General features: G+C 46.7%; 3 protein-coding genes across 9 annotated transcripts in view; 1 reads left to right on the forward strand and 2 right to left on the reverse strand.

Moving 5' to 3' along the window:
* The window catches only part of TRIM54 (tripartite motif containing 54), a 34,342-nt gene extending 24,713 nt beyond the window's left edge, over positions 1 to 9,629 (forward strand). Inside the window, exons 2-9 of the mRNA XM_072634018.1 lie at positions 2,784 to 2,956; positions 6,627 to 6,798; positions 7,146 to 7,241; positions 7,753 to 7,986; positions 8,103 to 8,125; positions 8,348 to 8,472; positions 9,013 to 9,105; positions 9,502 to 9,629. Coding sequence (XP_072490119.1) covers positions 2,784 to 2,956; positions 6,627 to 6,798; positions 7,146 to 7,241; positions 7,753 to 7,986; positions 8,103 to 8,125; positions 8,348 to 8,472; positions 9,013 to 9,104 — 915 coding nt within the window. The 3' untranslated portion in view covers position 9,105; positions 9,502 to 9,629. The remainder of the gene's footprint in view (positions 1 to 2,783; positions 2,957 to 6,626; positions 6,799 to 7,145; positions 7,242 to 7,752; positions 7,987 to 8,102; positions 8,126 to 8,347; positions 8,473 to 9,012; positions 9,106 to 9,501) is intronic.
* A 476-nt stretch (positions 9,630 to 10,105) lies between these two features.
* Positions 10,106 to 11,184, reverse strand: UCN (urocortin). Its single transcript, XM_072634026.1, has 2 exons — positions 11,069 to 11,184; positions 10,106 to 10,679 (listed from the first exon to the last, which is right to left on the reverse strand). The coding sequence occupies exon 2, from the start codon at positions 10,651 to 10,653 to the stop codon at positions 10,261 to 10,263; it is 393 nt and encodes a 130-aa protein (XP_072490127.1). The 5' UTR covers positions 10,654 to 10,679; positions 11,069 to 11,184; the 3' UTR covers positions 10,106 to 10,260.
* On the reverse strand, positions 10,668 to 24,257 carry MPV17 (mitochondrial inner membrane protein MPV17). 7 transcript variants are annotated; one of them, XR_011972430.1, is made up of 9 exons: positions 24,018 to 24,257; positions 22,461 to 22,535; positions 15,057 to 15,172; positions 14,729 to 14,821; positions 14,500 to 14,595; positions 14,070 to 14,102; positions 13,763 to 13,815; positions 12,407 to 12,617; positions 10,668 to 11,672 (listed from the first exon to the last, which is right to left on the reverse strand). XR_011972430.1 is itself a non-coding variant. In XM_072634022.1 (9 exons), the coding sequence occupies exons 3-9, from the start codon at positions 22,528 to 22,530 to the stop codon at positions 12,548 to 12,550; spliced, it is 531 nt and encodes a 176-aa protein (XP_072490123.1). In that variant the 5' UTR covers positions 22,531 to 22,535; positions 23,029 to 23,148; positions 23,268 to 23,368; the 3' UTR covers positions 12,003 to 12,547. The 7 variants fall into 7 exon arrangements, 6 of the variants coding, with proteins under 6 accessions (XP_072490123.1, XP_072490120.1, XP_072490124.1 ...); XM_072634022.1 differs by lacking the exons at positions 10,668 to 11,672; positions 24,018 to 24,257 and adding exons at positions 23,029 to 23,148; positions 23,268 to 23,368 and having other exon boundaries at positions 12,003 to 12,617; XM_072634019.1 differs by lacking the exon at positions 10,668 to 11,672 and having other exon boundaries at positions 12,003 to 12,617.
* Between the last annotated feature and the right edge of the window lie 1,951 nt (positions 24,258 to 26,208).

Here is a 26,208-nt window from a genome sequence, read left to right on the forward strand (position 1 = left end):
CATATACACACTCAATAACAACAATAACCCCTCAAATAAATAAAATACAAAAGACTCAGGGGTATCCATGAAGAGATACTGAAACATACTCTCTCCCAGAAGGCAAATACATTGAACTAGAATATATTAATATCCAATCATATAGAAGACATAACTCTATAGAATATATAATCATAATATATTACATAATTGTTCATTACCTTTCTTTCTATAGAAAGGAGATTTTGGGTAGATATCGATTTACCTATCTATCTGTCTATCTATGAAGTATAGTTATCCCCTCCACATCGTGACTTTGGATATATCACGTCAGAATACAAAATTAAATGCGAATTTTGGAGTTTTGTGGAAGCCACAGATGATACACGAAGACTGGCAGACAACACAGAGTCTATGACCAAATAGTTAACTCAAATTTTACAATAATATGTTGTAAACACCCCATAAAATATTTAAAAATTCAGACTTCTTCTCTGGTACTAAGAGAGGGTCAAAAAAATTTATGTGGATTTTTTCTGATCACAAGGGTGATAACTATAAATTTCAGATACTAGCTAGGTGGGGAGGTAGCAAACCAGTAAATGCTACCTAAGAAATTCAAATTCAAAATCCTCCTTCTTCTGTACAAAAAGTTAGAGTTGAAGAACAATTGAACTCTTCATTCAGGCCTCACACAAGGGCATGTCTGCAATTGTCATATATGTCTACTGTAAGTCGCTCCTGGGAGTAGAGGAAGAAAAGTTCCTTCCCTCCTTCCAGAGGTCTATTCTGCTGAGCTCTCACCTGGAAGTCCTAGAGGGGAAGGGATAGAGAGTCTGTGTCCAGTTCCCTTTTGTTGACCAAAGGGAAGGAGGCAGCTCTTCTATCAAGAGTCTAATTCTACCCCCTGCCCTCCTCTTAAATGACAATCATGTTGGAGGCAGCGCCAGTCTTTGGGAGCCAATCAGAGGGATTTCCTGAGTCCTCTCAGTAAGAGAGTAGGGTGCAGGTTGAATTCCCTGAGAAGTATCCTTAAAAACTCCCAGACTTGGTATGACCAAGACCTATATTGCACAAGCCCCATAATCTCATCAAGGGGCAGCTAGGTGGCTCCATAGTGCACAGAATGCCAGGCTTGGAGCCAGGAAGACTCATCTTCCTGAGTTCAGATCCAGCCTCAGACACTACCTGTGTGACCCTGGGCAAGTCACTTAACTTTATTTGCCTCAGTTTCTTCATCTGTAAAATGAGCTAGAGAAGGAAATGGTAAACTACTCCAGTATCTTGGCCAAGAAACCCAAAGAATCAGCCATGACAGAACAAGAATAATCTCATCAAATTGATGGGAGATGCCTTAGTTTGGTCAGAGGCTCTCCTCTTCAATTTTCCTTTCTTATGTAAAGCAGGATGCAAAGCTATCCCAAGAGTTGTTGTTCTCTGTCCAGTGTGAGAAGGACTCTTATCTAACCACCTCAGTCTGTATAACTCTGATAATACAATCATTGAGAGATGCTAGATCCAGCTCCACCTCAGCCTATTATAGATTTCATGACTCCTTATTCCCCTGAGAGTAGGTCTAGGTTGGCTAGCAGGGGACAGCAAAAGGGAAGTTACCCCTTCTTGACCCCTTTATTAGAGCCAAAGAAGAGCATGCTGTCCCCACAGCGGCAATAGGGTGCCTGTTTGTGGCTGACTGGTCAGAATTAAAGAGTAAGAACACTTTCTGTGAACCACCTGTCCTGGATTTCTCTTAGGAGATTGGTCATTAGAAGAGAATATATTCTAATTTCTATGTGGGGAATATACATCTATGATTTCATTGTGAGGATTATAATTGCCCAATCTGCAAGAAAAACCACTGAGGCAGAGCTCTGAACCAATGGCACTTTACTAAAGTGTTCATGGTCCCCTTTAAGGAAGTGGAACCCAGACCTTCCTCACAGTCTGAGACACCCCTGGTGCCCAGGACCTTATTTTATGGAGTTTGATACCAAAATAAGCAAAAGATGTGTGGTAAAAAATCTCATTGAGTGATAGACCTTGCTTTTGAGGGCCCAAAATGACATATTTGCGGGGTTGGGGGGAAGAGGGTGGTCACAAGTTGGGCTAAGCATAGGGCATCTCCATTGACTTATGATGGTTACTTGCTCATGTTGAACAAGAGAGAATGAGCTGGAGGTAAAAAAATAAGTTGGGAGACTGCTGGGGGACTTTCCAAAGAATCAAGTCATTCCACCCATGCTGGAACATGGAATTTGAATAAAACAGGATAGCGATATCTTTGTCAACATTCTCATGGTTGCACAGGTGAGCCTCATAACTTGGTAAATAAGGAGTGAACATTACATTAAAATTTGAGACCCATTATTAAGGCCTCCTATAAGAACCTTTCTTATCTAATTATCCCTATATGATTTATGTAAAATAGCAAACTGATTACTACTGATTAGGGTCCAGATGAATTATTTCTCACACATTACTATCTAACAGAGGTTGTATTTATAATTCCCATCCTTCACAACTGTTAAGTTGTGGATTAACTATAAATTCTATGAGAATAGGGACCATGATTGAAATGTCTCCACAAGTCTTCTAGCACCTAGCACAGTGCCGAGCACACATGATCAACGAAAGAATAAATGAATGATTGATGAAAACCTTTACCTTATTGTTTATTCTAGCCCAGACCTTTTAGGATCCTATGACCATCTGCTTCCCAAACCGTTCCATGTTTAACTGATCTGATGATGTAAAGATGCTGCCCTTGATCCTCACTGCTCCTAATTTTTTTCCTTCCCTTGCAGGCCTCAAATCCTCTGTGGCAATCCCGGGGTTCCACCACAGTGTCCTCAGGGGGACGGTTCCGCTGCCCATCCTGTAGGCACGAAGTTGTTCTGGACAGACATGGTGTCTATGGACTGCAGCGCAACCTGCTGGTGGAGAACATCATTGACATTTACAAGCAGGAGTCTTCCCGGTCAGTCCTGACTCTCTCCCTTGCTGTTTTGTAGATACATATCCAGCATTTATAAAGCACCTACTGTATGCTGACATCTGTGCTAGATCTTGGGGAAAATGCAATATTTCAACAGGTCCTTGGTATGGACTTCATAGAATCTGATTTAATGGAAGGTTAGCTACAAACATAGTTATCATTCATTCATTCATTCATTTAATAAACACTTACTAAGCACCTACTATGTGTCAGACACTGTACTAAGTTCTACAAAGGGATACAAAAAAGAGGTAAAAGTCCCTACTCTCAAAGAAATTACAGTCTAATGGGGGAGGCAGTATGTAAACAAATATCTACAAAGCAAGCTATATGTAGGATTGACAGGAAATAATAATGGGAAGGTACTAGAATTATGAGGGTTGAGGAAGGCTTCCTTTAGAAGGTAGGATTCGAGGTAGGACTTAAAGGAAGTCCAGGAGGTTAGTAGTCAGAGCAGAGAAGGGAGAGCATTCCAGGCATGGGAAGACAACCAGAGAAAATCCCTGGAGCCAAGACATGTGAATATCTTATTTGTGGAATAGCCAGGGGACTATTGTCACTGGATTAAAGAGTGTGTTGGGGAACAGTGTATATAGGAGGCGACTAGGTTATGAAGGGCTTCAAATGTCAAACAAAGCATTTTGTATTTGATCTTAGAGACAATCAAAGTTGAGTTTATTGAGTAGGGGACTGGGGTCCTTTAGGGACTGAATGGAAAATAGATTAGAGTGAGGAGAGACTTGAGGCAGACCAATCCACCAGCAGGTTATTGCAGTAATGTGGGTATGAGGTGATGAGTGCTTGCATCAGGGTAGTGGCACTATCAGAGGAGAGAAAGGGATATATTCGAGAGATGTTGCAAAGGTGAAATTTGTAACAGCTCAGACATAATTGGAGGAATGGGGTAGTGAGAGATAGTGAGGATTCCCAGATGATTCCTAGATTTCAAGCTTGGTTGGTAGTGTTGCCTTCTACAGTAATAGGTAGGTAGGCAGGAGGGAAAGAGGGTATGGTGGGAAAGATAAGAGTTCAGTTTAGACATGTTCAATTTAAGATGTCTGCTGGATATCTAGTGCAAGATGTCTGAAAGGCAGCTGGAGATGTGAGATTGAAGGTTAGTGGAGAGACTAGGGAAGGCAGTTAGATGGCAGAGTGAATAAAGTTCTGTGCCTTGAGTCAAGAAAACCTGAGCTCAAATCTAGGCACAGGCACTTACTAGCTGTGTGACCCTGGGCAAGTCACTTCACCTTGTTTGCCTCAGTTCCTCATCTATAAAAATGAGCTGGAGAAGGAAATGGCAAACCACTGCAGTATTTTTGCCAAGAAAATCCCAAATGGGGTCACAAAGAATCAGACATGATTGAAAAGAGTGAACAGCAACAGAAAGATTGGCACAAGATAGGCAGATGTGAGAATCATCAGTATAGAGATGGTAATTAAATCCATGGGAGCTGATGAGATCATCAAGTGAAGGAGTATAGAGGAACAAGAAAAGAGGGTCTAGGACAAAACCTTGAGGGACACCTAAGGTGAAAAGATGTGTGATATTCTGAACAACCAAGTGGATGAAGAATTTCTATTGTCCAGACTCTGATGGGTAGTTGGACGGGCAACCCCTAGATTTCGTCCATCATTACCGATATTTTGTACAGATACTGTGCATAGGCAATGAGCTGGGACCAGAAATGAATAGGATAAAGGAGAGCAGATTTGGGAAATTGTGCAGTGCCTTTAATGACCCCAAGCTTCTCCCTTAAAAAGGACCCATCTTTTTAATCCCAATATTCTTCTGGCAATCACTCATGGCTATGAGTCACAAAATACCACAGCCTCTGAGGAATACAATTTGAGGGTTACTCAAAGGGTAATGGAGAGGAGCATGGAGGTTATGCCTAGGACATTGCCACTCCAACACTAAATAAGAGAATGAGTATAGAGGATATTGTCAGAGAGATGAAAGGCTAGAAAAGAAGATGGATCTGATATGTGGTGACAGTGAGAGAATAAGAAAAGATGCCCTTCCTACTCTATTGGTAGCAATACAATCAGAAAAAAAAAACAACTTGAGGAAAGCATCCAGCCAGTTTGGTGGACCCCATATGGAACATTGACAGGAATTCATGGACAAGGGTCACCCAAGGCTGAGGATGAGTTGTACATCACTGAGAGAGTATCCACATCCAGAAGTTTGAGGATCCATTAAAAAATGCATTGTAGAGGGTCAGTTTTGTGCCCAGTGGCACATATTTGTTATAAGGCTACCTGGATTTAGGCGGTGATCTCAGACCTTAAAACTAGGTCAACACAACTGACCCATGGGAGAATGAATTTATATGTCAGTCTCAGCACTTATTTCTGCCCATACCTAGTTGTAGACTGAGAGAGCGAGCTTTGGAGCTAGGAACACCTGAGTTTACATCCCACTTCTGAACATCTGCTGGTTATATAACCCTGAGTAAATCACTTAGTCTCTCAGAGCTCAAGGAAACAGACTAAAAGTTGCAAGAAGTGCTAAACTTTATTGGTAAAGGGAGTTTCCTCATGTGAGAGTTCCCTAAATCAATGAAATCACAGATCTATCCCCTATACCTGTCCCTCCTACCCACCCATTTGATTCCTTGTAGACCTTGGGGTGGCCATTGTCCTGGGATGGTTTTCTCCTCTGAAGGAAAATGTTTAAAGAGATTAAACAAGGGCCCTAGACATACAGCTCATAGACAGGACAGACAGCTAGTTTCAGCGGGAATTTTTGACTGCTAAATGCAACCTCCACTTTCTTTTTTTTTTTTTTTGTAACCATTGGAAATTTTATTTTTTTTGTTCTTTTTTTATTATTTTTAATTAATTTTATTTATTTGCAGTGTTCTACAACAACTACCATATAATTTAGATTATTATTTTCTACTCCCTCTCTCCTACCTCCTTCCCCCCTCCCCAAGGTAGCATACAATTTGTATAGGTTCTACACATACATTCCTTTTAGATACATTTTCACTATAGTCATGCTGTGCTGAAGAATTAAAATGAGTGGGAGAAATCATCTAACAAACCAAAACGCAATACACAGACACAGACACAAACACACACACACACACACACACACACACACACACACACAAATGATCTGCTACAATCTGCGATTGAATTCCATAGTTCTTTCTCTGGATGTGGAAGGCATTTTGCCTTAGAAGACCATTGAGAATTTTTTTTTAAGTCTTTGCATTGCAATGAAGTTCCAAGTCTACCAGAAAAAACTCTTGAACACTGTGGTCGTTGCTGTGCACAAAGTTCTCCTGGTTCTGCTCCTTTCACTCAGCATCAGATCATATAAGTCTTTCCAGGCCTCTCTGAAGTCTTCTTGTTCATCATTTCTTATAGCACAATGGTATTCCATTACATTCATATACCATAATTTATTCAGTCATTCCCCAATTGATGAGCATCCCCTTGATTTTCAGTCATGGCCACCACAAAGAAAGCTGCTATAAATATTTTTGTACATGTGGGACCCTTTCCCATTTTTATGATCTCTTGGGGATACAGTCCTAGAAGCACTATTGCTGGGTCAAAGGACAACCTCCACTTTCTCAGATCTGTCTTTACTAACCCTGGTTGCCTGCCCCCTGATGATCCCTATGCTATTTCTGTCCAGGCCTCTGCATTCTAAGGCAGAGCAGCACCTAATGTGTGAGGAGCATGAAGAGGAGAAGATTAACATCTATTGCCTGAGCTGTGAGGTGCCCACTTGCTCCCTCTGCAAAGTGTTTGGTGCTCACAAAGACTGTGAGGTGGCACCACTACCCAACATCTACAAACGCCAGAAGGTAACTACATGCAGTGTGGGAAGAGAGACTTGGATCTTAAAATCTAGATCTTATCCAAACTGTGAGGTCCTTTGGAATCCATCCTTTTCCTTACTTCCTATAACCTGCACATATTGGGTTCAGAGAACCTGAGATTCACCTCCCTCCTCCCTTTCTAGCCTCTGAAAACTTAGCTTCCCTGGGGTTAGAGTTTCTGAAATAGTTTCTTAAAGTACCCTCCCTAGGCAAGGATTCCTTAAGACTTCTGTTGCTGTTCATCCTGGCTCTGTATTTGAAGAGAGGGTGAGAGCCTAAAAGTGGGAAGATGCCTAGGCATAGAATCATTTTGTGCTTCACCTGTGTGGCAGAGTGAGCTGAGCGATGGCATTGCCATGCTGGTGGCTGGAAATGACCGGGTCCAGGCAGTCATTACTCAGATGGAAGAGGTGTGCCAGACCATTGAAGTAAGTGTGGGGAAGTGATGGAGAAAAACCTCCTGGAGAGGTGGGACCAGGAAGGGGGGGTAACTGCTGCTATGGCAGTCAGGGCCCAAGGAAAATGGAGTGCCTAGAACCTAGTGGGGAGAAGAGCGGAGAAAAACTTTTCTCTGGACTGCCATCCAAGACACAGGGCTTAGGACCAGGAATTCCTATTGTATTGAAGAATTGTATAGTGTGTTTCTCTGGCCCCTATCAGATCAGAATTTCTTCTGGTCTCCCTAACCCTTTCTTCCTCCCTCTCTTGGAGGTGAGACTGTTAGATAAAACCAAACAAATCCTGGGTGGGATATATTTGTGTATATGAGTGCATGTGGGTGTGTGACAGCTCTCAGCTCCTGTGCCTGTCTTTGGTAGCTGACTCATGGTAGGACCCTGACAACACAAGTTCTAGGAGTCACTCTGGGCTTTTTGTGGGTGCCTGAGATCCTTGGTCCTTTGAAGGACTCTCCTCCCAATATCTCTACCCCAACCTTAGGACAACAGTCGCAGGCAGAAGCAACTACTGGGGCAGAGGTTTGAGACCTTGTGTGCAGTGCTGGAAGAGAGGAAAGCAGAGCTACTTCAGGCCCTGGCCCGGGAGCAGGAGGAGAAGCTCCAGAGGGTTCGAGGGCTCATCCGTCAATATGGAGATCACTTAGAGGCCTCATCTAAGCTTGTGGAGTCTGCCATTCAGTCTATGGAGGAGCCACAGATGGCTGTCTACCTCCAGGTGGGGCAACTACAGTGCACGTGGGGTGGGGAAGCTGCTCAGAGGTATGTTTTGGTTAGGCTGGGGTGGAGCTGGCTATGTTGGCCTCACTTTTGCTCTTCCTTTCCCCCCTATAGCAGGCCAAGGAGCTGATTAAAAAGTGAGTCTAATGTGTTGGGCTTCACTCTTAGCTGGACTGGGGAGATTGATAGAAGAAGTGGGAGGGGGGGGGTATATGTCTGAGAGCACTGTGTTCCTTGAGTAGGAAGGGGTGGGAGTCCATCATTGGACCTGGACTGAAGAATCAGGGAAGGTTTAGAGGTCTCAACAAAGGAGACCTCCGTAGGGGCATTTCAGAGTTGAACTGAGCCCACTGTTGTAGGGTTGGGGACATGGCAAAAGTGGAGCTGGCTGGGCGTCCTGAACCAGGCTATGAAAGTATGGAACAGTTCTCAGTGAGTGTGGAACATGTGGCTGAGATGCTCCGGACAATCGACTTCCAGACTGGTGAGAGAACTGGGGAGATACTGGTAGACTGAAATTCTTGGATCAAAGGAAAGGGGAAGAGGGATGAATTGGAGGTAATTTACTGCAATATGATCATAGATTTGGAGAGAGGGGGGAACCTTCCAGGTCATCTACTCCCACTTCCTTATTTTCAGTTCAGGAAAGTGAAACCCAGAGATGTTGTGACTCATCCAAAGTCAAAGTCACACAGACTTTGATAGCAGAACCAGAATCATAGGATGAAAACTTTAAAACTAGAAGGGACCTTAAAGGTCATCTAGTTCAACCCCCTCCTTCATTTTACAGGTAAGAAAACTGAGTCCCAGCAAAGTGAAGTGAATTGCCCAAGGTTGCACAAGAAATAAGCTTCAGAAATAGGATTTGAACCCAGGTTCTCTGACTAGAAATAGAGCTGATCCTGCACCTCCTGTATCATATTGTGCAGTTGGCTTTGGGTCTAACTAAGGGACATGAAGGAGCTGAAAATTCAGGATGATGGGGGTCCAAGCCTATGTAATCAGATTTTTATATTTCTTCCAGGGGGTTCTGGAGAAGAAGAAGAGGAGGAGTTGGTGCTGGAAGGGGAGGATGGCAGTGCGGGGCCTGAGGAAGAGAGACTAGAGGCTTCCTAGGGTAAGTGAGCACTAGTGGATTGTGGAGATGCCTTTCAAAAGACTGATCCAATGAAAATAATAGGGGGTGAGGGCTAGATTGGTTCCTCTCACCTGATTCCTAGCAGTCACAGAGCTAAAGTACCCAGGGAAGCTAGGATACTACCTAGGTATGCAAGGGCCTTTCTTGGGCTCCTATATTCCCTCCAGAGCCCCGAGTTTCTGAAGAGTAATATCTACCCTATCCTTTGCCTCTCCCTGCTTTTTCCAAAGGGCTGGCTGTAGGAAATGCTGTTTAAGCACTGAACCAGAAGGAGGCTCAGTAGCTTCTGGTCTAAGTGGAAATGTATGTACCCTCTGGGGTCCTCTTGGCACCTTCTTTAATGCGCCCACCCACTGAGTCTTTTATTTGGAACAGGTCTGCATTGACTCGCCCTAAGAAAATCTTCGAGGTTCCTGCAGGCACATACGAATAGCTCAGAAGACAAAGGGAGAGAAGAATCTTCGGCTACCCTGATGCTCAATAAACGATGTGATTGCCTTTTATGCTACGAATTCTCTCCCTTTGTCCCCGTGGCCTCATGGCCCGGTGTCTAGGCCCCAACCTCGAGCTCCTGGTCTCTCTTCTCCCCATTCCCAGAGGTTAACTGCAGCCCCGCCCCCTCAGGTTCCTGATCTATTTAGGGTCCTTCACCCAGGGAAAAAGAAAGCTCTACCGAGGTTAGATCTTAGCCGGAGAAAAGAGGAGAGTGCGACGGGTTAGTCTACTCAGATTTGGCTTGGGAAATAATTGGAGGGAAACAGAAGTGTCAGTAGATCGAACGGTAGCCTGGAAAACCCTGAGCGTTCAGCTTTCAGAGGGATCTGGGGAGAAGGATCTTCCCCTTAATTTAGTGGGGTTCCACAGAAAGGGATTGGGTCTGGCCTTCCAGAATGGCCTGGTCCACGGTCTCAGCCCAGTGTCCCTCTCCGCCCCCGCCCCTGACCCAGTCCCTCGTCCCCGCACCAAAGCGGGAGACACCGACTCTTCATCGCTTTTATTAGAAAACAGAAACACCGTCCGCAGTAGGGAGCCGAACCGGGCCACGCCCCGCACGGTTCCGGGGACTTCCAGAACTGGCCCCCCGACGCCACCTCTTGGGTCCCAGGCAGCAGAACACGACTGGCTAGTCGGAGCTCACTTGCCCACCGAGTCGAAGATGAGCCGGTTCTGCTCGGCCCGCTCCCTCTGGCTCTGCGTCCGTGCCAGTTCCAGCAGGGTCCTCAGCAGATGGAAGGTCAGGTCGATGGAGAGAGAGGGTTCATCCCGTTTGGGCTTGGACTGATAGCCCAGGGGCGAGGAGAGGGTGCCTGTCCCAGAGGCCAAACGCGGGAAACGCTCCGTCAGGAGGAGGAGGAGGGCACGGGCTCCCCCGGCCTGGTTCCCGGGACTCCATCGCAAAGTCTGGTCCAGATCCTTATCCCGGAGAGAAGACGCCTCCAGAGTCCTACGGCCGCCACTGCATGGGCGCAGCTGGACTAAGAGGAGCAGCAGTGCCGCCAACAGAGCTGTGCGCCCTGGCCGCCTCATGGTGTTGGTGCCGCCGCCGCCGGTCCCTGGGAGGCACACACAAGGGGAAGGGCGCGCAGAAGACGGGATGGCGTGGGGGTTAAGGGGGCGGCGGGGCCCAAGGCTGCCCCAGGCTTTTGGCCACTTCTACCCCAGCACATTCCCTCCCGTTCCAACCTTGGACACCACGTGCCCTGCCCGACCAAATCCACCACGTGCCCCGACAGCCGCTGAAGCTAGGCGCACACCCCACTCACCCTTTTATCTTGGAGACAGATCTGGGACTCGTCCCGTAATGGAGCCATCCCACCTCCCAGCCCGCCTGGAAAGGGGATTAGGCTACCCAGGAAAAGCAGCCGGGGGAGCAAGCGAGCAAGAGCTGGTCCGGGAGGGCGCTGAGCTAGGGGCGCGGGTGCGCTCATAACGAGCCACTCACGGGTTTCTCCGAGTGTGTTGCCGCGGGGGCGTAGCAGAGCTTCAGTCACTGTCCCAACCGAACCGGAGTCTGGGAGCACAGGGCTGGTTGCCAGTGCCTGGGGAACGCGGGGAGTGTCCCGGGGTTGCTGCCAGATTTATATAGGGACGGGGCAGCTCCGATTGACGTCAGTGAAGGACATGCACTGATTGTAGATGAACTGACAGAACCGCAGCTCTAAGACCGGCAGGGAGAGGAGTTGGACTCCCCCCAGGGACAAGCCCCCCGGAATGGAATACCGCCTGCTACCTCTAGGGGCAAGCGCTGAGGTTGGTGCTTGGAGTAGTTACGAATAACATCAGTTCCAGACGGGCCCGGACGTGGGCAGTCAAAGCTTGGACCGAAGGACCCAGGAGGACCTCGCACCGTTTTCAGATCAGTCTACAGCATCTTTCCATTTCCTGTACCCTCCTCCCTGGTGGAAACCTCAACTTCTAGGGGAAATTTTTCCTTGCCGTGAAGTGAAAGGCGAAGCAGAACAAAAGTCAAAATTGTGGAGCTGTCCATGGTTCTGACTAGTTCTCTTTTCATCCGGTTTCAGCAGAAAAGGGATCTGAATTCTAGACTGAGAGGAAGAAAGGGGACTATATACAATTGGCACACAACCCTGATAGCCTGTACTTCCAGATCTGCAGCTACAGACTGGGTCCAAAGGCTGTTCTCATGGGCAAAAGAGACCAAATTAATCCACTGAGCTAATTCTCTTTCCCTAAAGGCTCCCTAACATTTGTACTTCTGTCCAGATCCTGAAATTTAAGTGTAGGGTCTTTTAATTGAGGATTTAAAAACAGATAGTCTCTGGTGCCCAGGAAATTCCCAGGCCAAAAAGGGCACGTTCTGTTTACTCCATTACCCTGGGCAGATGATAGTTATGCAAAGAGGAATTACCCAGTGGTCTAGCCTAGTTGCCTCTTTTATTCTTAAGTCAGGGAAGAAGGGGTAGGAAAAGAGGTATAGGTGCTGAGCTCTGGCTTCAGCCAGAATTTTTCCTTCAGTCAGGGAGAAGGAAAGGTTAGGGTGGAATACCGAACAGCATCACAGGTCTTTGATTAAGTTTCTGTTAGAACTGTATTCTGTGTCTAGAGCCACAAACCACATCAGTTATCACTGCCATTTAGTTAAGGTAGAGGGGTCTGTGAAGGTTTAGAGGGAATTGAGGGTCTAGCCAAACTTGGAGGAGGATGGGTTAGAAAGAGATGAGTAGAGAATTAGGCAAAAGCTGCATATAATGGTAGCAAAGGAAGCAAGATAACATCAATTTTCATTTTCTAAAACTACCTGCAAGGTTGTACTATTTACATTTCACAAGAGGGACTGATTCATTTCAGTGTTCCATCCCAGTGGCTTGGCATCCTAAAAACTGTCTGGGACTTCTCTGAAGACATCTGAACCCATCCCAGGGTCAAGAGATAGAGTTCCAAGGTTGGGGGACATGGCAACTCAGGACTGATATGACTTCCAGGATAGGTAGGTGTTCCAGACAACAGCAACACACTGGACAAAACTCAATCTGAGAAACAGGAAAAGCATAATTGAAAATAGGAGGAAGGGGGTGCGGACAGAGATGTGGAAGACAAAGGAGAAGAGCAATGAGGGGAAAGAAAGATGGAGAAGAGGGAGAGAAAAAACAAGAAATAAATTTTCTCCCACAGGAAATTGGTAGGTTTTACAACCTTATCTTACCACTCAAGTCTTCCACCTCTTTCCCCCCTTAAAATTGTAATGATTGTACTGGGTCAGAACCCTGGTTTACCCGAGTCACTGTTCTGGAGCCAACAAAAGCCCGAAGGTCTGTACCATGGCAAGTACATGCCTCAGTGTTACTTTTAAAGGTAGAGAATAGCTCAGCTTCTCCATTTATGGCTATCATTCAGGAACATATCCAAATGCTTTTTGAATGTTTTGATTTCCTGCCTGTACCAGCTTCTGGAGTAGTGAGTTCCTTAAGTTTATTACCTGCTTCATGATGCGGTATTTTCTTTTATTAGCTATATGTTTGCCATACTGGCATTTCAGAGGGTTTCTCCTCATCCCAGCATTTCAGGATTTGGGGAAGTCCATGTTCACCACATCTATAGTGCATATGGCTTCCTTTGCATTTAGATTGTCTCCTCTTAGCTTCCTCCTTTCCAGACTAGAGATCCAATTGTAAGATTGCCTCTCCCCAATTATTTTATTTGCCTTTCTCTGGTTGCCTTATAACCTTCCTGAGGCTTCAAAACCAAATAGTACAATATCCACCAGTTTTACTGAAGAGCAGTAAAATGTTTTCTCTTTGACTAAACTGACATATCCTATCTGGCCTCCTCCTGCCCTACCTGTCTGCCTAACCTAGGCTGTAGTAGCCTGGACTCTGTCCCTCCAGCAATGGCATCAGAGGGAAAGGAATCAGATGGAACAGGAAAAAGGACTGTGGAAGTGGAATCTTTTTTGGAATTCTATATGAGATTCAGAGGGCAGACTGAAGAGGATTCTGTGAGGGTTGAGAGGTTCTGGCTAAGCACAAAGAAATATGAAGAGCCCTGATTAGTGGGCAGAAGGTTTTGGTTTTGAGGGCTGAGGGGTTTAAAGATGGAATGACCTTGATATAGCTTTCAGACTTGTATTTTTGAACCTAAAATATTCTGGGAGTGTAGTGATGGGTTTTTTCCCTACCTGTAGATAAGGGGAATGAGGTAGAAGTTGACCAACTGCACAGTAGGCCAGATCTGCAAAAACAAACAAACAAACAAAAAAGAAAGAAAGAAAGAAGTTACATCACTGTCTTATCCAGAAACAGTATCTTCTGGCCCCCATTCAAGGAGCCTTCACCAGACCCATCCCAACCCCTGGGCATGTGAATCCGATCCAAGAGGTAACCTGCTCAGGCCCCAAGTCATCCCCGGCCAAGATCCAATCCAGAGAAGGCCCAAAGCCCAAGGCTTTCCACAGTCTTAAGGAGAATGACTGATTTGTCTCTTACATAGTAGTTGGTGATGAGGACATCAGGGTAATCCTAAAGAAACAAGTAAGGAAAAGATTAAGTCTTACACTCCCTCCTCTTGGCATCATACCCTTTCCCACTATCTTCTATTAACTCCATGAGAGGAGGGACAAGTCTTAATTATCTGTGACTCTCCCCCAGAACCAACCACAGTTATCTACACACTGAACACACTGAATAATTGACTGGTTTTCAATGAATGGGACTTCCTGCTGCTCAACAAACATGTCTTCTGCCTCATGTAATAACTGCCTTTTTCCCTATCACTGGACTCAAACTACCTGTTAAGTCTCTGAACTTCCAACATTCCTAATTTGTTTGAATTCTATGTTCCACTGAGGATCCCCCAGATCCACCTGTATGCCTAACAACATCCTCAGACTCAATCCAGTTCAGGCTCCACACTCACCTGTCGAAATCTGGCCCAGTTGTCCTTGACTGACATTCCCTTAAATGTACCAATCAGTGGCAGCAAGCCCCCAAAAAAACATGGGGCAAAGCACGCCTGAGAAAAGGAAATAGGAAGAGAACATGTTAGAACGCTAATGCTTATCTGTCAGAGTACATTCTTTCTACACAGATACAGATTCATATCATCACAGCCCCTACTGATCCATGCTCAATTCCCCTCTGCTCACCTGATCCACTACCATCTTCTTCAGTGCATCCATCTTGGTGTTGCCAGGGATCAGCCGGTCCAAAACCCTGTACCAGCCACCTACCAAGGGGCCCTGAAGGCAATCCCAGAACAGAAGGAGAAGCAAAAAAGGGAAATTTTGCTAGTAAATACTGTTTTCCTTCAAAGGTGTGAAATCACATCATAGGGCAGACAGCTGAGAACAAGGAGAGGGAGACTGGAGATTATGGGCACAAAAAGATAGAGGTCAAGAGCCTGGAGAGTACAAAGGAAGATGGCGATCTGGGTCCATTGTCCAAATCATCCAGCCAACTATGCGCATGACTCACCACATAGCCACAGCCTATCAAAGCCATGGTCAGGGTCCTGCGGACTTGGTGCTTCTCTAAACCATGTTTCTCTATCAGCTGCTGAGAGATGACATCACCTATCCCCATCAGGGAACCTGGGAGCAGAAAATATTGTCAGGTTGCCTTGTTGGGAATCCAAGATTAAGAAGAGTTTTCTAAAAGATGGGGTAAAACCTATTAAGCATAAGGTTTTGGAGATCACTGCCTTCATCTCTTTCATCCACGGGTCTTCGGGGAGGCATCCTATTTTTTAGAAACTGCTGTAGACTGAGGGCTCTCTCAGTTCCTGGAAGCTTTCCCTATCTCCAAGGACCATCACAAGAGTAGTTGTGTCTTTGCAGTTAATTCTTGAGATGAGAAAACTGTAAGTAGGACCCGTCAAGAACCTCCAAAAAGGACAGGAAATCCTTTCTATTTCAAGAGCTCTATGGTGAGTTGCTGATAGGAGAGAGAGAACCTCAAATGCAGCTAGGAGATGAGGCAAGGTACTAGGACCAGGAATCCTGAGTTTGATTCCTGGCTCTAACCAAAATCCTTCCTTTCTCCAAATATCATAGTCTGCATGAAGGCAGCATGGTACAGTGCAAAGAACCCTGACTCTGGAATAAAAGGACTTGGTTCAAATCTCACGTCTGACACTTGCTACCTGTATGATATCTGACAAGTCACTTAATTCCTCTAGGCCTCATTTTTCTTAGCTTTAAAAATCAGGAAGTTAAACGCAACGAACTCTCATCGGTCACAGATCTATGGCCTATGATCTATGGGGAACAGAATGAATAGGTCATTTCCAGAAACACTCTGGTGCTATAGAAAGGGCAGCTGAGCTGGTGAGCAAGTTAGAAAGAACAGACTTTGTTTCCCTCTGGCTTGCAGACAGCCACAAACTACCAATGCCTCCTCATCTCATAGCCCCACATTTCCTCAGGGGCCTTGAAGTGAGAATCCAGAAGGAATGACAAAAGTTAGAGGGAAAAGGGTCCCTGTGGAGTCCACTGATACACAGCTCCCATGCAGTCATAGATACCCCTACACAGGTCCTCAGATAGACATCATCAATATTGACTGAGTGCCCAGTGGGCCATGATGTGTGCGTACACACATTTGAGTGCACAAACATATACAGAAGCCTCTGTGTAAAGTGACCAGCATCATCTCCAGGTTTCTTCTGTGTCTTGCTGAGTAATGAAAGCACCCGCCTAGAGCCCCTGAATGTCCCTGTGCCCTCAATTAGAACTGGGCAAACACATCCTTCCACCCCAACGTGTATCCTGGCTGGCTCTGACGTCCATGCTGGCTGCATGATCACCCTTCTGGCTCACACACCCAGTGTGCTCAGCTCTTTTCCCAACTCCCACGTCGTGCCCTGAGAAGTGGATGAGCATTAGCCAACAGCCAACGGGGGGAGATTAGGAGCTGGAAGAGGTTAGTCAGCCCTGCTGGCACCCTAAGCCATGAAGCAGCCCCAGGCCCTATTCCAGGGGAGCCCAGCACAGGCAGCCTGTCCACTGCCTCATTCAGTCTCATCCCAAAAGGGTGGAGTTATTCTCCCCACAGCAAGAGCAAAGTGACTTAAATGACCCTTTAAGTTTTCCTTAAAGAAGCTCTATTCCCCATCCCCCCAATAATACCCCCATGTACAAACATATACTGGGTCTCTATCAGACCCAAGAATGGAAGTGGAAGACTATAACTAGTCCAGTGGGTCATGGCACAGGGAGAGGAGCGGCCCAGGCGCTCTGCTATGCTGACCCTCTACTCTTCCAGTTATGTGCCTGTTTCTTTCTGCATCCAGAGGGAGTAACTGTAGCTATGAATACATGGGAAGGAAAGAAGAGTACCCATTACCCAGCTGACAGAAAGGTGATAGGCTCAGGGTGCAAAATAAGACCTTTTATTTTGGACATGGCCAACACTGGAATTTGTTTTTAGCTACAAGGGTTTTTTTTCTTTTAATGGGAAGAGGAAATGGGATTGAAAGAAAATAAATGTGTTAATTGAAAAAACAAAATATTTAATAAAGAAATAAGGGGGAAAAAGTAAAACCTATTAAAAGGCAAGTGATTGGGAGGGAAGAAGAGGAGGTAGGGTCATGTGCTGCCTTCATGTGAGAGACCACTGAGGAGCCCTCAGGAGGCTCAAACAGAGCTCAATTTCCCAGACCCTGTGGGGCCAGCAGGCAGAAACATCAGCCCCACTGTATCTCACCTCCAGCAGTGCCTAAGTGATTCTGCTGAGCTCCCACCGGGCCACATTAACCGCAGCAACTCTAGCCCTTTATACCACCTTTTACCTTCATCTCACTTAACACCCCTCCCCTCTCCAGTGACCCTATGAGATATAGAGAGACCTTTGGGGGGGGGCAGGTAAGGAAATTGAGGCAACAGAGAAAACAGATGATTTACCAAAAGATCATATGGCAGATTAAGGGCGGAGCTGGGGCTAGAACTCAAGTCTCTTGGTTCCTGGTCTTCAGCTCTTTTAGCTCATTGTACTTAGTATGTATATAGTACCAAGAAGCAAGAGAAACATTAATTTAGAGCTCATGACTCCATTCTCCAGCTCCATTTTCTTGGTAAATGATGGGCCAGCAATATGCCAAGATGGGAGGTGGTAGTTTCTCCAGCATGTCTGCCTTGGACAGTTTTCAACAAAGACAACTTAACATATTTTTACCGAGTATTGACTATAGAGGAGGGAACCTGTGAGAGACACTGTGATGAGGAGATAGAAAGTTTGATTGTGTTCTCTGTCCTCATGAACTGATAATTTGGTTCTGCTTCTGACTGAAATGGGCTGAGGGCTTCCTTTTTCATGAGGGAGGAGAGGGTAGGCTTCTGAGGCTAGAACCACTCCAGGTCTGATTTCCAATTTGAATTGGCTTTGTGGAGATTGAAGGGCAGGGATGTGCAGTGGATAAGGTAAGCAAGGATTTGACCTTAGGCCAGGTGTCCTAAGGGACCTTGGTGTAAAGGCCTGAGCATTGCTTTGGGTTGAAAGGGAAAAGTCAAGAATACAAATGCCATGGTCCACTATCAGCCCAATATCTGGTACTCCCATGAGCTCCCCTCCCAAACAGCCATATTCTCTACCTGTCAGATTGACATTCTTAAAATACAGACCTGACCACACCATTCCCCTGTAGTGACTCCCTATTGTCTTGAAGATCAAATACAAACTCTGTGTGACATTTAAAGTCCTCTGTACTCTGGCTCCAACGTGCCTTTCCAGAGCCATCTCATATCTTTCTCCCTTTCCTACTCTTGTTTCAAGCCCAAATGGGCAATAGTCTTCCCGGTTCACAACATCCTATCTCCGACCTCCATGCTTTTGTACACATTGTACCCTGCCTATAATGCTTGCCTTCTTCTCCTCTACCTCTTACCATCCCTAGCTTCCTTCAAGGCACAACTCAGGTACCTCTTCCTTTGAGGGGGCCTTTTCTAATCCCCTCAGTTGTTAGTACTCTCCTGGAAATTACTTCCTATCTCTTTTGCATTATATCTGCATTTATATTAGAGGCATCATGTTGTGGTGGACAGAGAACTGGTCTTGAATCCAGGAAGACCTGGGATTGAGTCCTACCTGTGACACAGACTGTCTGGGTGACAAGCCACTCAACCTCTCTGTTCTAAGCAATTCTTTGAGCCTCTGGGTTACACTGGTAAAGGGAGTTCCATGCACCAAGGACATCACAGGCCCAGTCCCTGTTCTAATACATATGCACCGACCTATGCACATGTTCTTTCACCCCAGCAAGCTCCTTGAAGGAGGTGCTCAAAAAATGAACCAAATAGACTCAAACTTCAAAACTTCCCCAGCTTCCTGGAAGTCCTTCAGGAGGGATATGTTTGGGTACAGCTCCTAGGACCACTTTTACATCACTCACCCAGTCTGACTCTCTTTCTAAAGGTCTAGGGAGTGGAGGGTGGCACCATTAACCTGAGCATCTAACCTGATGACTCTTCATAAAGCAACAAGGTAGTTAAGCTGTGAAGCCCCCAAGCACCGCTGGGCACCGAGCCCACTGGGCAGATAGCTGGTGCAGGCAATGACGTCATCTTTCTGGGCTGGGGCCAGGTTCTGATGCTGTCACTCTCCAACACAATAAGTATGAGAGTGGAGAGGAAGAAGAGAGAGGGGAAAAAGGAGAACCAGTCCTAGGGCACTGGTCCATCCAGGACCCCCTGCAGTGATCCCAAGGCCCCTTTCCCCAACCCTGTCCCAAAGCAATTCAAGAGATCCTGTAAAAGGTGGGATCCCTCCTTACCTCCCCTGGACAGACCACAACCCAGGGGTCAAAAGGGAGTCTGGAAGCAGAAAAGTGAAATTTTAATATTGGGTTGGGAGGTAAATAGATAGAAGTAAATGAGAAAAAGAAAGGAGGCTAGAGCTAACCCCTCAGAGGATTGAAAATAGGAGATATGTCCTTGAAAAGCAGCAGCCCTAGGTGGGACAGAGCCACCAGTGCTGCCGACTCACCCAGCTCCCCCCTCTCCTCCCCAGGGGCCTCTCAGGAGATTAAACAGTGTTAAGGTAGGGGCTTAGTCTGGCAAGAAGCCCAGGATGAGCTGGAATCACAGGACAGCAAAGATTGGGAACGAGAGGAAAGGAACAAGAAGGGACTCATCTTCCATGTTTCAGGAAGAAGGGTCCCTTAGAGCTCCAGGCGCTACAGCCTCTTGCCCCAGCCACCTGTTGCCCTTCTCAAAAGAAAAGAAGGGTTTCTGGGGAAGTGGAAAACAAATGGTCTTGCAGTTTATGGTGTCCAAGTCCAAACCAGTGGAAGCTGAATCCTAAGACTTGAGGTCTGGATCAGTCCTGGGAGGTTGGGAGGATTCTTAGAATCTTAGGACTTAGAAATGGAAGGGTAAGGTTTACAGCCCCTTTTCTTTTACAGAAGTGACTTGTCCAAGGGCATACCGGCACTAAGTAGCAACCCCGGGATCTGTGCTGGAGGACAACTTATTGGGGACACTACAGAGGAGATTAGTGTTCTGCTCCGGAGTAAGTTACTTCTGAGGTCCCTTCCAACTCTCAGACTGGAGATTCTGAGAACCAAGGTTCTCTCTGAGTCTAAATTCTGTCTGTACTCTTTCTACCAGCCCACAGAATCACAGAATGCCAAAGCGGAAGGAAAGTTAGGGTCTCTCATGTTACACATGAAGCTGACATTCAGAGAAGTGAAGGCTTTTACACAGCCAGTGAATGAAACAACTCAGACTAGAACATGGTTCTTTGGTGTCCAAGTCTCTTCCCACTACACTATGCTTTCCTCCCTGGGGAAAGTGAGTTAGTTCCAGTGTCCCCAGGGGAGTTTAATTCCTATCTATGGAAGGCCCAGAATGTGTGGGACCAGGGTGTGACACAGCCTCTACAAAAGTAAAGAACAAGGCTGACTCAGTTTCTCCAGAATCCACAGGATTAGGGATAACATTATAACAGTTGATCCAGAAGCAGACACCTTCTCCCCCTAGGCTCTCCTGGTTCAGACTCAATCCCCGTAGGGCCTGATCAGAACATGGCAAAAGCCAAACCCAATGCCATAAAAAGAGCTTGTGGAACTGGACCAGACACCCCCCAGGGCAAGGTATGTTCTATGTGGCAACACGGTGGGTCAGGGAGAATAAAGGTACAATGAGGAGAAAAATAGGAGTCGAGAGAGACCCACACTCGAATCCTGCTTCTGACATTTAGTAGCTATATAACTGATCAAGTCACTAAATCTCTCAACCTAAGTTTTCTCATTTGCAAAATAAGGATAATAATGCCAGTAGTAACTACCTCAGTTTTGTCGCAAGGATCAAATGAGAGAATATATGTAAAATGTTCTGCAATCCATGTAACGTTATGTAAATGTCACCTGTTATTATTAATAATAATAAAAATGGGTCCTAGGTCATTAACATGCACCGAGGGCTGCTCTCTTTTCTTGCACCTATAGTTGGTGCACTTTGAACACTGTTCCTGGAATGGACCTAGCCTATGGAAACCTGAAGGACTTTCTGTGAACCAGGGTATTCTGGAGGAATCTAGTGAGTCTAGGAAAACTCTTGGTCCAGTGTGTGCCTACCCTCAGGACAGGTCCTAGAACTCAACTGGCTTCTGCAAAAAACGTGATAGGAAGAGCTTTGGTCCTCAATCCTACCCTGGTCATAGGTCCAGGAACTGGGAGCCCCCAAATATGGCTTACTCACTTTACTATACTCATCAACTTTCTTCCCCAAACAATCTCAAGCTTCTCATCCATGGTCAGAAGAGACTTTCCAGGCTCAGTGGAAGTGAGAAGAATGAGAAGAAAAGGCAAAAGGGTCGCCCCTCTTTTCTCCTCAAGTCCACCCTGGGACCTTCCTCCTGGCAGCTGCCAGCTCTGGACAAATGGAGAAGCTGGCCGGGCACAGTGCCCAGCGTGTCAGTTCCCATCATGGCCATACAGTGCAGCATGAGTCACCACACACACGCAGCCCAGGTGAGTCACTGCCCTGGCGGGCACGCTGAGGACAGGACATGGGGTGGTCGGACACAGTGGGCTGGGTAAAGACCCAGGGGAGTCTGAGGCAAGGGGGTGAGATGGGAAGAACTCGGCTACTCAGGGCCACTTATTTTAGACTCTGGGGTTGTGGTGGCGGTAAACAGGAAAAAGGTCTTTAGCACTGACTTCTACTCCCCCTTTTCAACAATGCCCTGACTCGATCTAGGCTCATTGTCTTTATGTTGTCTTGGATTGCCCAGAACTCTACTCCAAGGGGCACACCCCTGTGGTCTGGAACTATGGTCAAGGTCCCTTCAGCCAGCAAAATTTACTTGTACATGGTCCTTTCAGAGCCCTAATCTCCAAGGATAGTTCGTCTGTTAATGGAAGGTATTCATAGACTCTAGTGTGTTGTCTAGCATTGCCCTTTCTCCAGGTCATACATTTGTCTCTTCACAAAAAGGACTGACTCTCGGATCCCCAGAGCAGGTCTCAGTGGGAGATTTTCTTGAGTAGGCTGACCTGTCAGTCCTCTTCAAATCACATCTTATGAATGACTTTTCCTGTTCCTTCACCTCCCTTAAGGACAGGCCCAGTCTGGACTTAAAGTTGTGAGGAATAAGGATCTTGATAAAAGTATAAAGGGAAAGAGAATCTACCCCTATGGGAAGGAAGGAGCAGGTCCAGGGACTCAGTACTGCCTTCAGGGCTTGGCGTTATGATGAGAACGAACCGTCAAAGAATCCCGAGCATCTCGTCCTTACGATATACTTGTAGGATCACCGCATCACCGTGGGCAGGACGGAGCATCTGTCCTGCGGACGCTTCTTGGCTGGTTGGCAGGTAGGATGGGAGGGAGGGAGGAGGGAGTTTCCTCCCCAAGTCCCTCCCAGTCCCAGGGGAGTACTCACCAGACGTGATTATCTGTACCTTCCATGGGTGAGCGGCCAGTGCTTGCTGGTATGCCCGCCAGAGAGTCATGCCTCCTGTGGGGACAGGGGGTCCGGGGGCACAGCGTTAGGACTGCAGTGGGGCTCCCTTCCACTTTATAGGTGAGAGAAAACAAGCCCCAGGGAGTGACTGGTGCAGCTAGCGGTGGACTTGGGTCGTGACTCCAAACCCAGGGAAGCCAGGCGCCTGTGTCCCTGCTCTACACACACCCTCATCTGCCTGACCACGGGCTCCCCAACCCGAACAGGGGGCCCAGCCCTTCTCTTCTGGCACCTCCCTGGAGCCCGGGGGCAGGCAGAGCGGCGGGGCCCCGGCCGGCTGGTGAGGCTGGAGCGCCCCGGGCCGGCTGGAGCTCCGCAGGAAGGCATGACGCGCCCGCTGGGCTCCGGCCGACAAGGGCGCTCACTAAGGGGGGCCAGGCCTAACAGGGGCGCCTTCTTCCCGGTTCCTGGCGGCAGGGCACGAGCCCCTCAACCGTCAGCGCGGGGAGGGCCCTTAGAAGGATCTGGACTGTAGGGCTGAGAGAACCTTAGGTTTCACGAAATCGACCCCCTTCGTTTTACAGATGGAAAAACTGAGGCCCAGGGAGGCGGAGCGATTTGTCCGAGGTCCCGGAGCGCGCACGCGGCACGGGGAGTGAGGGAAAAGCTGCGGGGAGACGGGAGAGACACCGCTATTCCGCGTCCGCGTGGTCAATGGAATGACGTCATGCGCGTGCGCGCGGCACGGCACTGAGAACCGGGGGAAGGCGGCCCCACACGACTCACCTCAGCTAAAGCCCCTCTCCGGGCGTGCGCTCCCCGCTCACCCGCAGAAGACTTCCGATGCAAGATCCGCCCCATCCGCTTGGGGGAAAGTCCCGCCCTGAGCCCCGGCCTTTGCCCCTCTTGGGGATTGGGACGGGTTGGGAGCAGCGCCCGGCCAGACCACGCCCCCTCCCCCGTTGGGCAAGAACCATCCGGGGACTTTTGGGCGCTGGCAGAAATGGATCAGGTCGGAGGCCATCTGGTCCAACTCTGGCCCAAGTGAGGCCAGGGTCGGGAAAGAATGTGTCTAGGTCACTAGGGAGATAAACTTAGCCTCATTTTGTAGAAGAGGAAACCAGGACCCAGAGAGGGAAGGAGACCTGTCCCAGGACACATTGCTAGTCAATTTGAACCCGGGCTTCTTGTGTTTGTCCTTTGTTTCTGGAAGGGGTCCATGACATCAAGATGATGACATGACTTGCTGTTGACTTTGATTTGAGTGAGAGAGGCCTGTGCAAGGTCACCAGCCTCACTTTCTCCTCCTGAGCCATCTAAGTCCAGTGGCCTGATATTCACCAGGATGGCTGGAGATGGCCCAGGATGCCATGGGAGACCTTGGTCCTTTTAGGCTAAGGTCTTACCACATTCTCACCCATTCCATGAATAGGCTTCTTTAAGTAGTTACTCAAGGGATGGCCCCTTGAATAAAAAAAAGAAAATCAAACTGGGAGGGGAAGGTCCTCAGGGTTCCTGGATAAAAGAAAAACATACCTGGGCAGAGCTTTTCAGACTCCAGATAGAATGACTCTTCCTGTGCCCTGAAGGTCACTCCTGGCCACCTGAAAACCAAGCTCTTTGTCCTAAGAAGCTGTTCCATCCTCCTTTTCTTACTCCAGGTAAAGCTCTCCTGGGCAGCTAAGTGGCCCAGTGGATAGAGTATCAGGCCTGAATTCAGGAAGCCTCATCTCCCCGAGTTCAAATGTGGCCTCAGACACTTACTAGTTATGTGGCCCTAGACAAGTCATTTAACCCTTCGGGCCTCCATTCTTCATCTGTAAAATGAGCTGAAGAAGGAAATGGCAAGCTCTGGTATCTTTGCCAAGAAAACCCCAAATGGGGCCCCAAAGTCAGACATGACTGAACAACAAACAGCTCCCTGTCTGGGACCAATAAGGAAGCAGAGAGGAGTGGTCTATGTGGGAGGTAACACTTACTGGTAAACTGATCTCTGCAACAAGTTCCTTACCTGTCTTATTGCAGCCAAGCCAGTAGTTCCCTAGGACTAGTTCCATTCCAATCTCTCAAGAATTAGAACTGCTCAGATCATGAAGTAGAAGTGGAAAAAAAAATGAAACACCCCAAATTGGGGGAGGGAGTGTGACATGACGAATTGGTGAAGAAATTTGAGAAGTGGTCAGAGAACCAGGAGAAAGTGTTGTCAGAAACCCAGAGAAGAATCTCCAGGAGAGGGTTAATAATCAAATGCTAGAAAGGTATAGGGTGAGATTGAGAAAAGGCCTTTACAACTGGCATTTAAGACAGCTTTGGTATCTTTGAAAAGAGCACTTTTGAGTCGTGAGAAGTTGAAAGTCAGATTGCATTTTGAGAGATTTGAGAGGAGGTGGAAGCAACTGAGTATGGAGTTTGGCAGAAAAGGGTAGAGAGATATATATGATCATTTGAGGTGAAAGTAGGGTTTGGCAAAGACTTTTTCAAGATAAATGAGACATGGGTACGTATTTGTTGGCAGAAGGAAGAAAGTAGAGAGAAAGATTAAAGATTATACAGAGGGGGAGGATTGAGGAGGCAGTCTTCAGGATAAGATTAAGGAATTTCAGAAGCAAATATATGTGAGAAAAGCCATTTCATTATCAAAGTAAAAGAAAAGGGAGTGAGGAATGATGGATTTCAAGGAATTCTGAGATGAAGGGAAGAAAAGCTCACAGCACATCACCTCTCTCCCCCTTCTCCCCACCAGTAAAATACAAGTTGAAGCCTTCAGCAGAGTTGCAGATAGGGAAAAAAGTGTGGGAAGTTTGAAGAGAGAAGAAAAGGAAACAACCTCTGGGAAGTGGGATAATCATTTAGGGTGTCATAAAAGCATATGGCTTTGTAGTAGACCTAGGCAGCTCAATTGTGTGAGTTCCTTTGGCTCTGTTAAGAAGCAAATGAAGAGCCAAAGAAGTGAATGGTAGAAGTAATCCAAAAGTGGGGTTTGACAAAACAGGAACAGTGATAGAAAAAGGGAGCAAGGGATTAAAAACTAAAGGACAATGTGAAATTCAACTAGTTAACTATAGGGTCAAGATAGGAAAAGGAGAGATGTGAAGTCAGAAATAGGATAATGACCTAAGAAGGTATTGAGGGAGGGACTGAAGGTCATGAGAATGACCTTCATGGTCATGGCGAGGTCTAGACTGTGGCCATCCCTATATATGGCTGAGAAAGAAGTAATGAGATTTAGTTGGCTAAGGTGTTGGATGGAGTACCAACATGTAGGTTGATGTCCCCTAATATTTCCCCAATAGAAGATGGAGAATAAAGGAAAATGGTGAGCTTGATACTAAACTTGAGAAAGGACCAATAGATATTTTTCTTACCATGTTTTTTTTTCCTTTTTCTTTTCACCATTATCACTACCTACAGTCTTCCCATCCCACAGAAGCAGCCTTTCTTTGTAACAAATAAGGTCAAATGAAAACTTCACATATTGGCCGTATCTAAAAATGTATTTTTCACTATGCAACTCTAGTCTATCATTACTTTGTGAAGAGGTGAGAAGCATGAAATCACTTTTCTGAAGTCATTATTGGTCAATGATTTGATCACAGTTCTTGTCTTTCAAAGCCAGTAGATAAATTATTGATAATAAAAACTATATTTTTCCTTCAGCAAAGGGAGAGAAAAAGGACCATTTCAATGTCCCTGGGTTCTAATTCTGTCTACAAGGAACATTAAGGTA

Source organism: Notamacropus eugenii, chromosome 1, assembly GCF_028372415.1.
Source record: "Notamacropus eugenii isolate mMacEug1 chromosome 1, mMacEug1.pri_v2, whole genome shotgun sequence".
Taxonomy (NCBI): Eukaryota; Metazoa; Chordata; class Mammalia; order Diprotodontia; family Macropodidae; genus Notamacropus; species Notamacropus eugenii.

Excerpts from the sequence above, each read along its gene's own strand:
- UCN (XM_072634026.1), bottom strand. The coding sequence starts at position 10,653 with ATGAGGCGGCCAGGGCGCACAGCTCTGTTGGCGGCACTGCTGCTCCTC.
- MPV17 (XM_072634019.1), bottom strand. The coding sequence starts at position 24,123 with ATGGAACAGCTTCTTAGGACAAAGAGCTTGGTTTTCAGGTGGCCAGGA. Across the intron at positions 14,596-14,728 it reads AGAAGATGGTAGTGGATCAG|GCGTGCTTTGCCCCATGTTT; the intron begins GTGAGCAGAGGG and ends TCCTTTTCTCAG. Across the intron at positions 14,103-14,499 it reads ACTGGGCCAGATTTCGACAG|GATTACCCTGATGTCCTCAT; the intron begins GTGAGTGTGGAG and ends TTGTTTCTTTAG.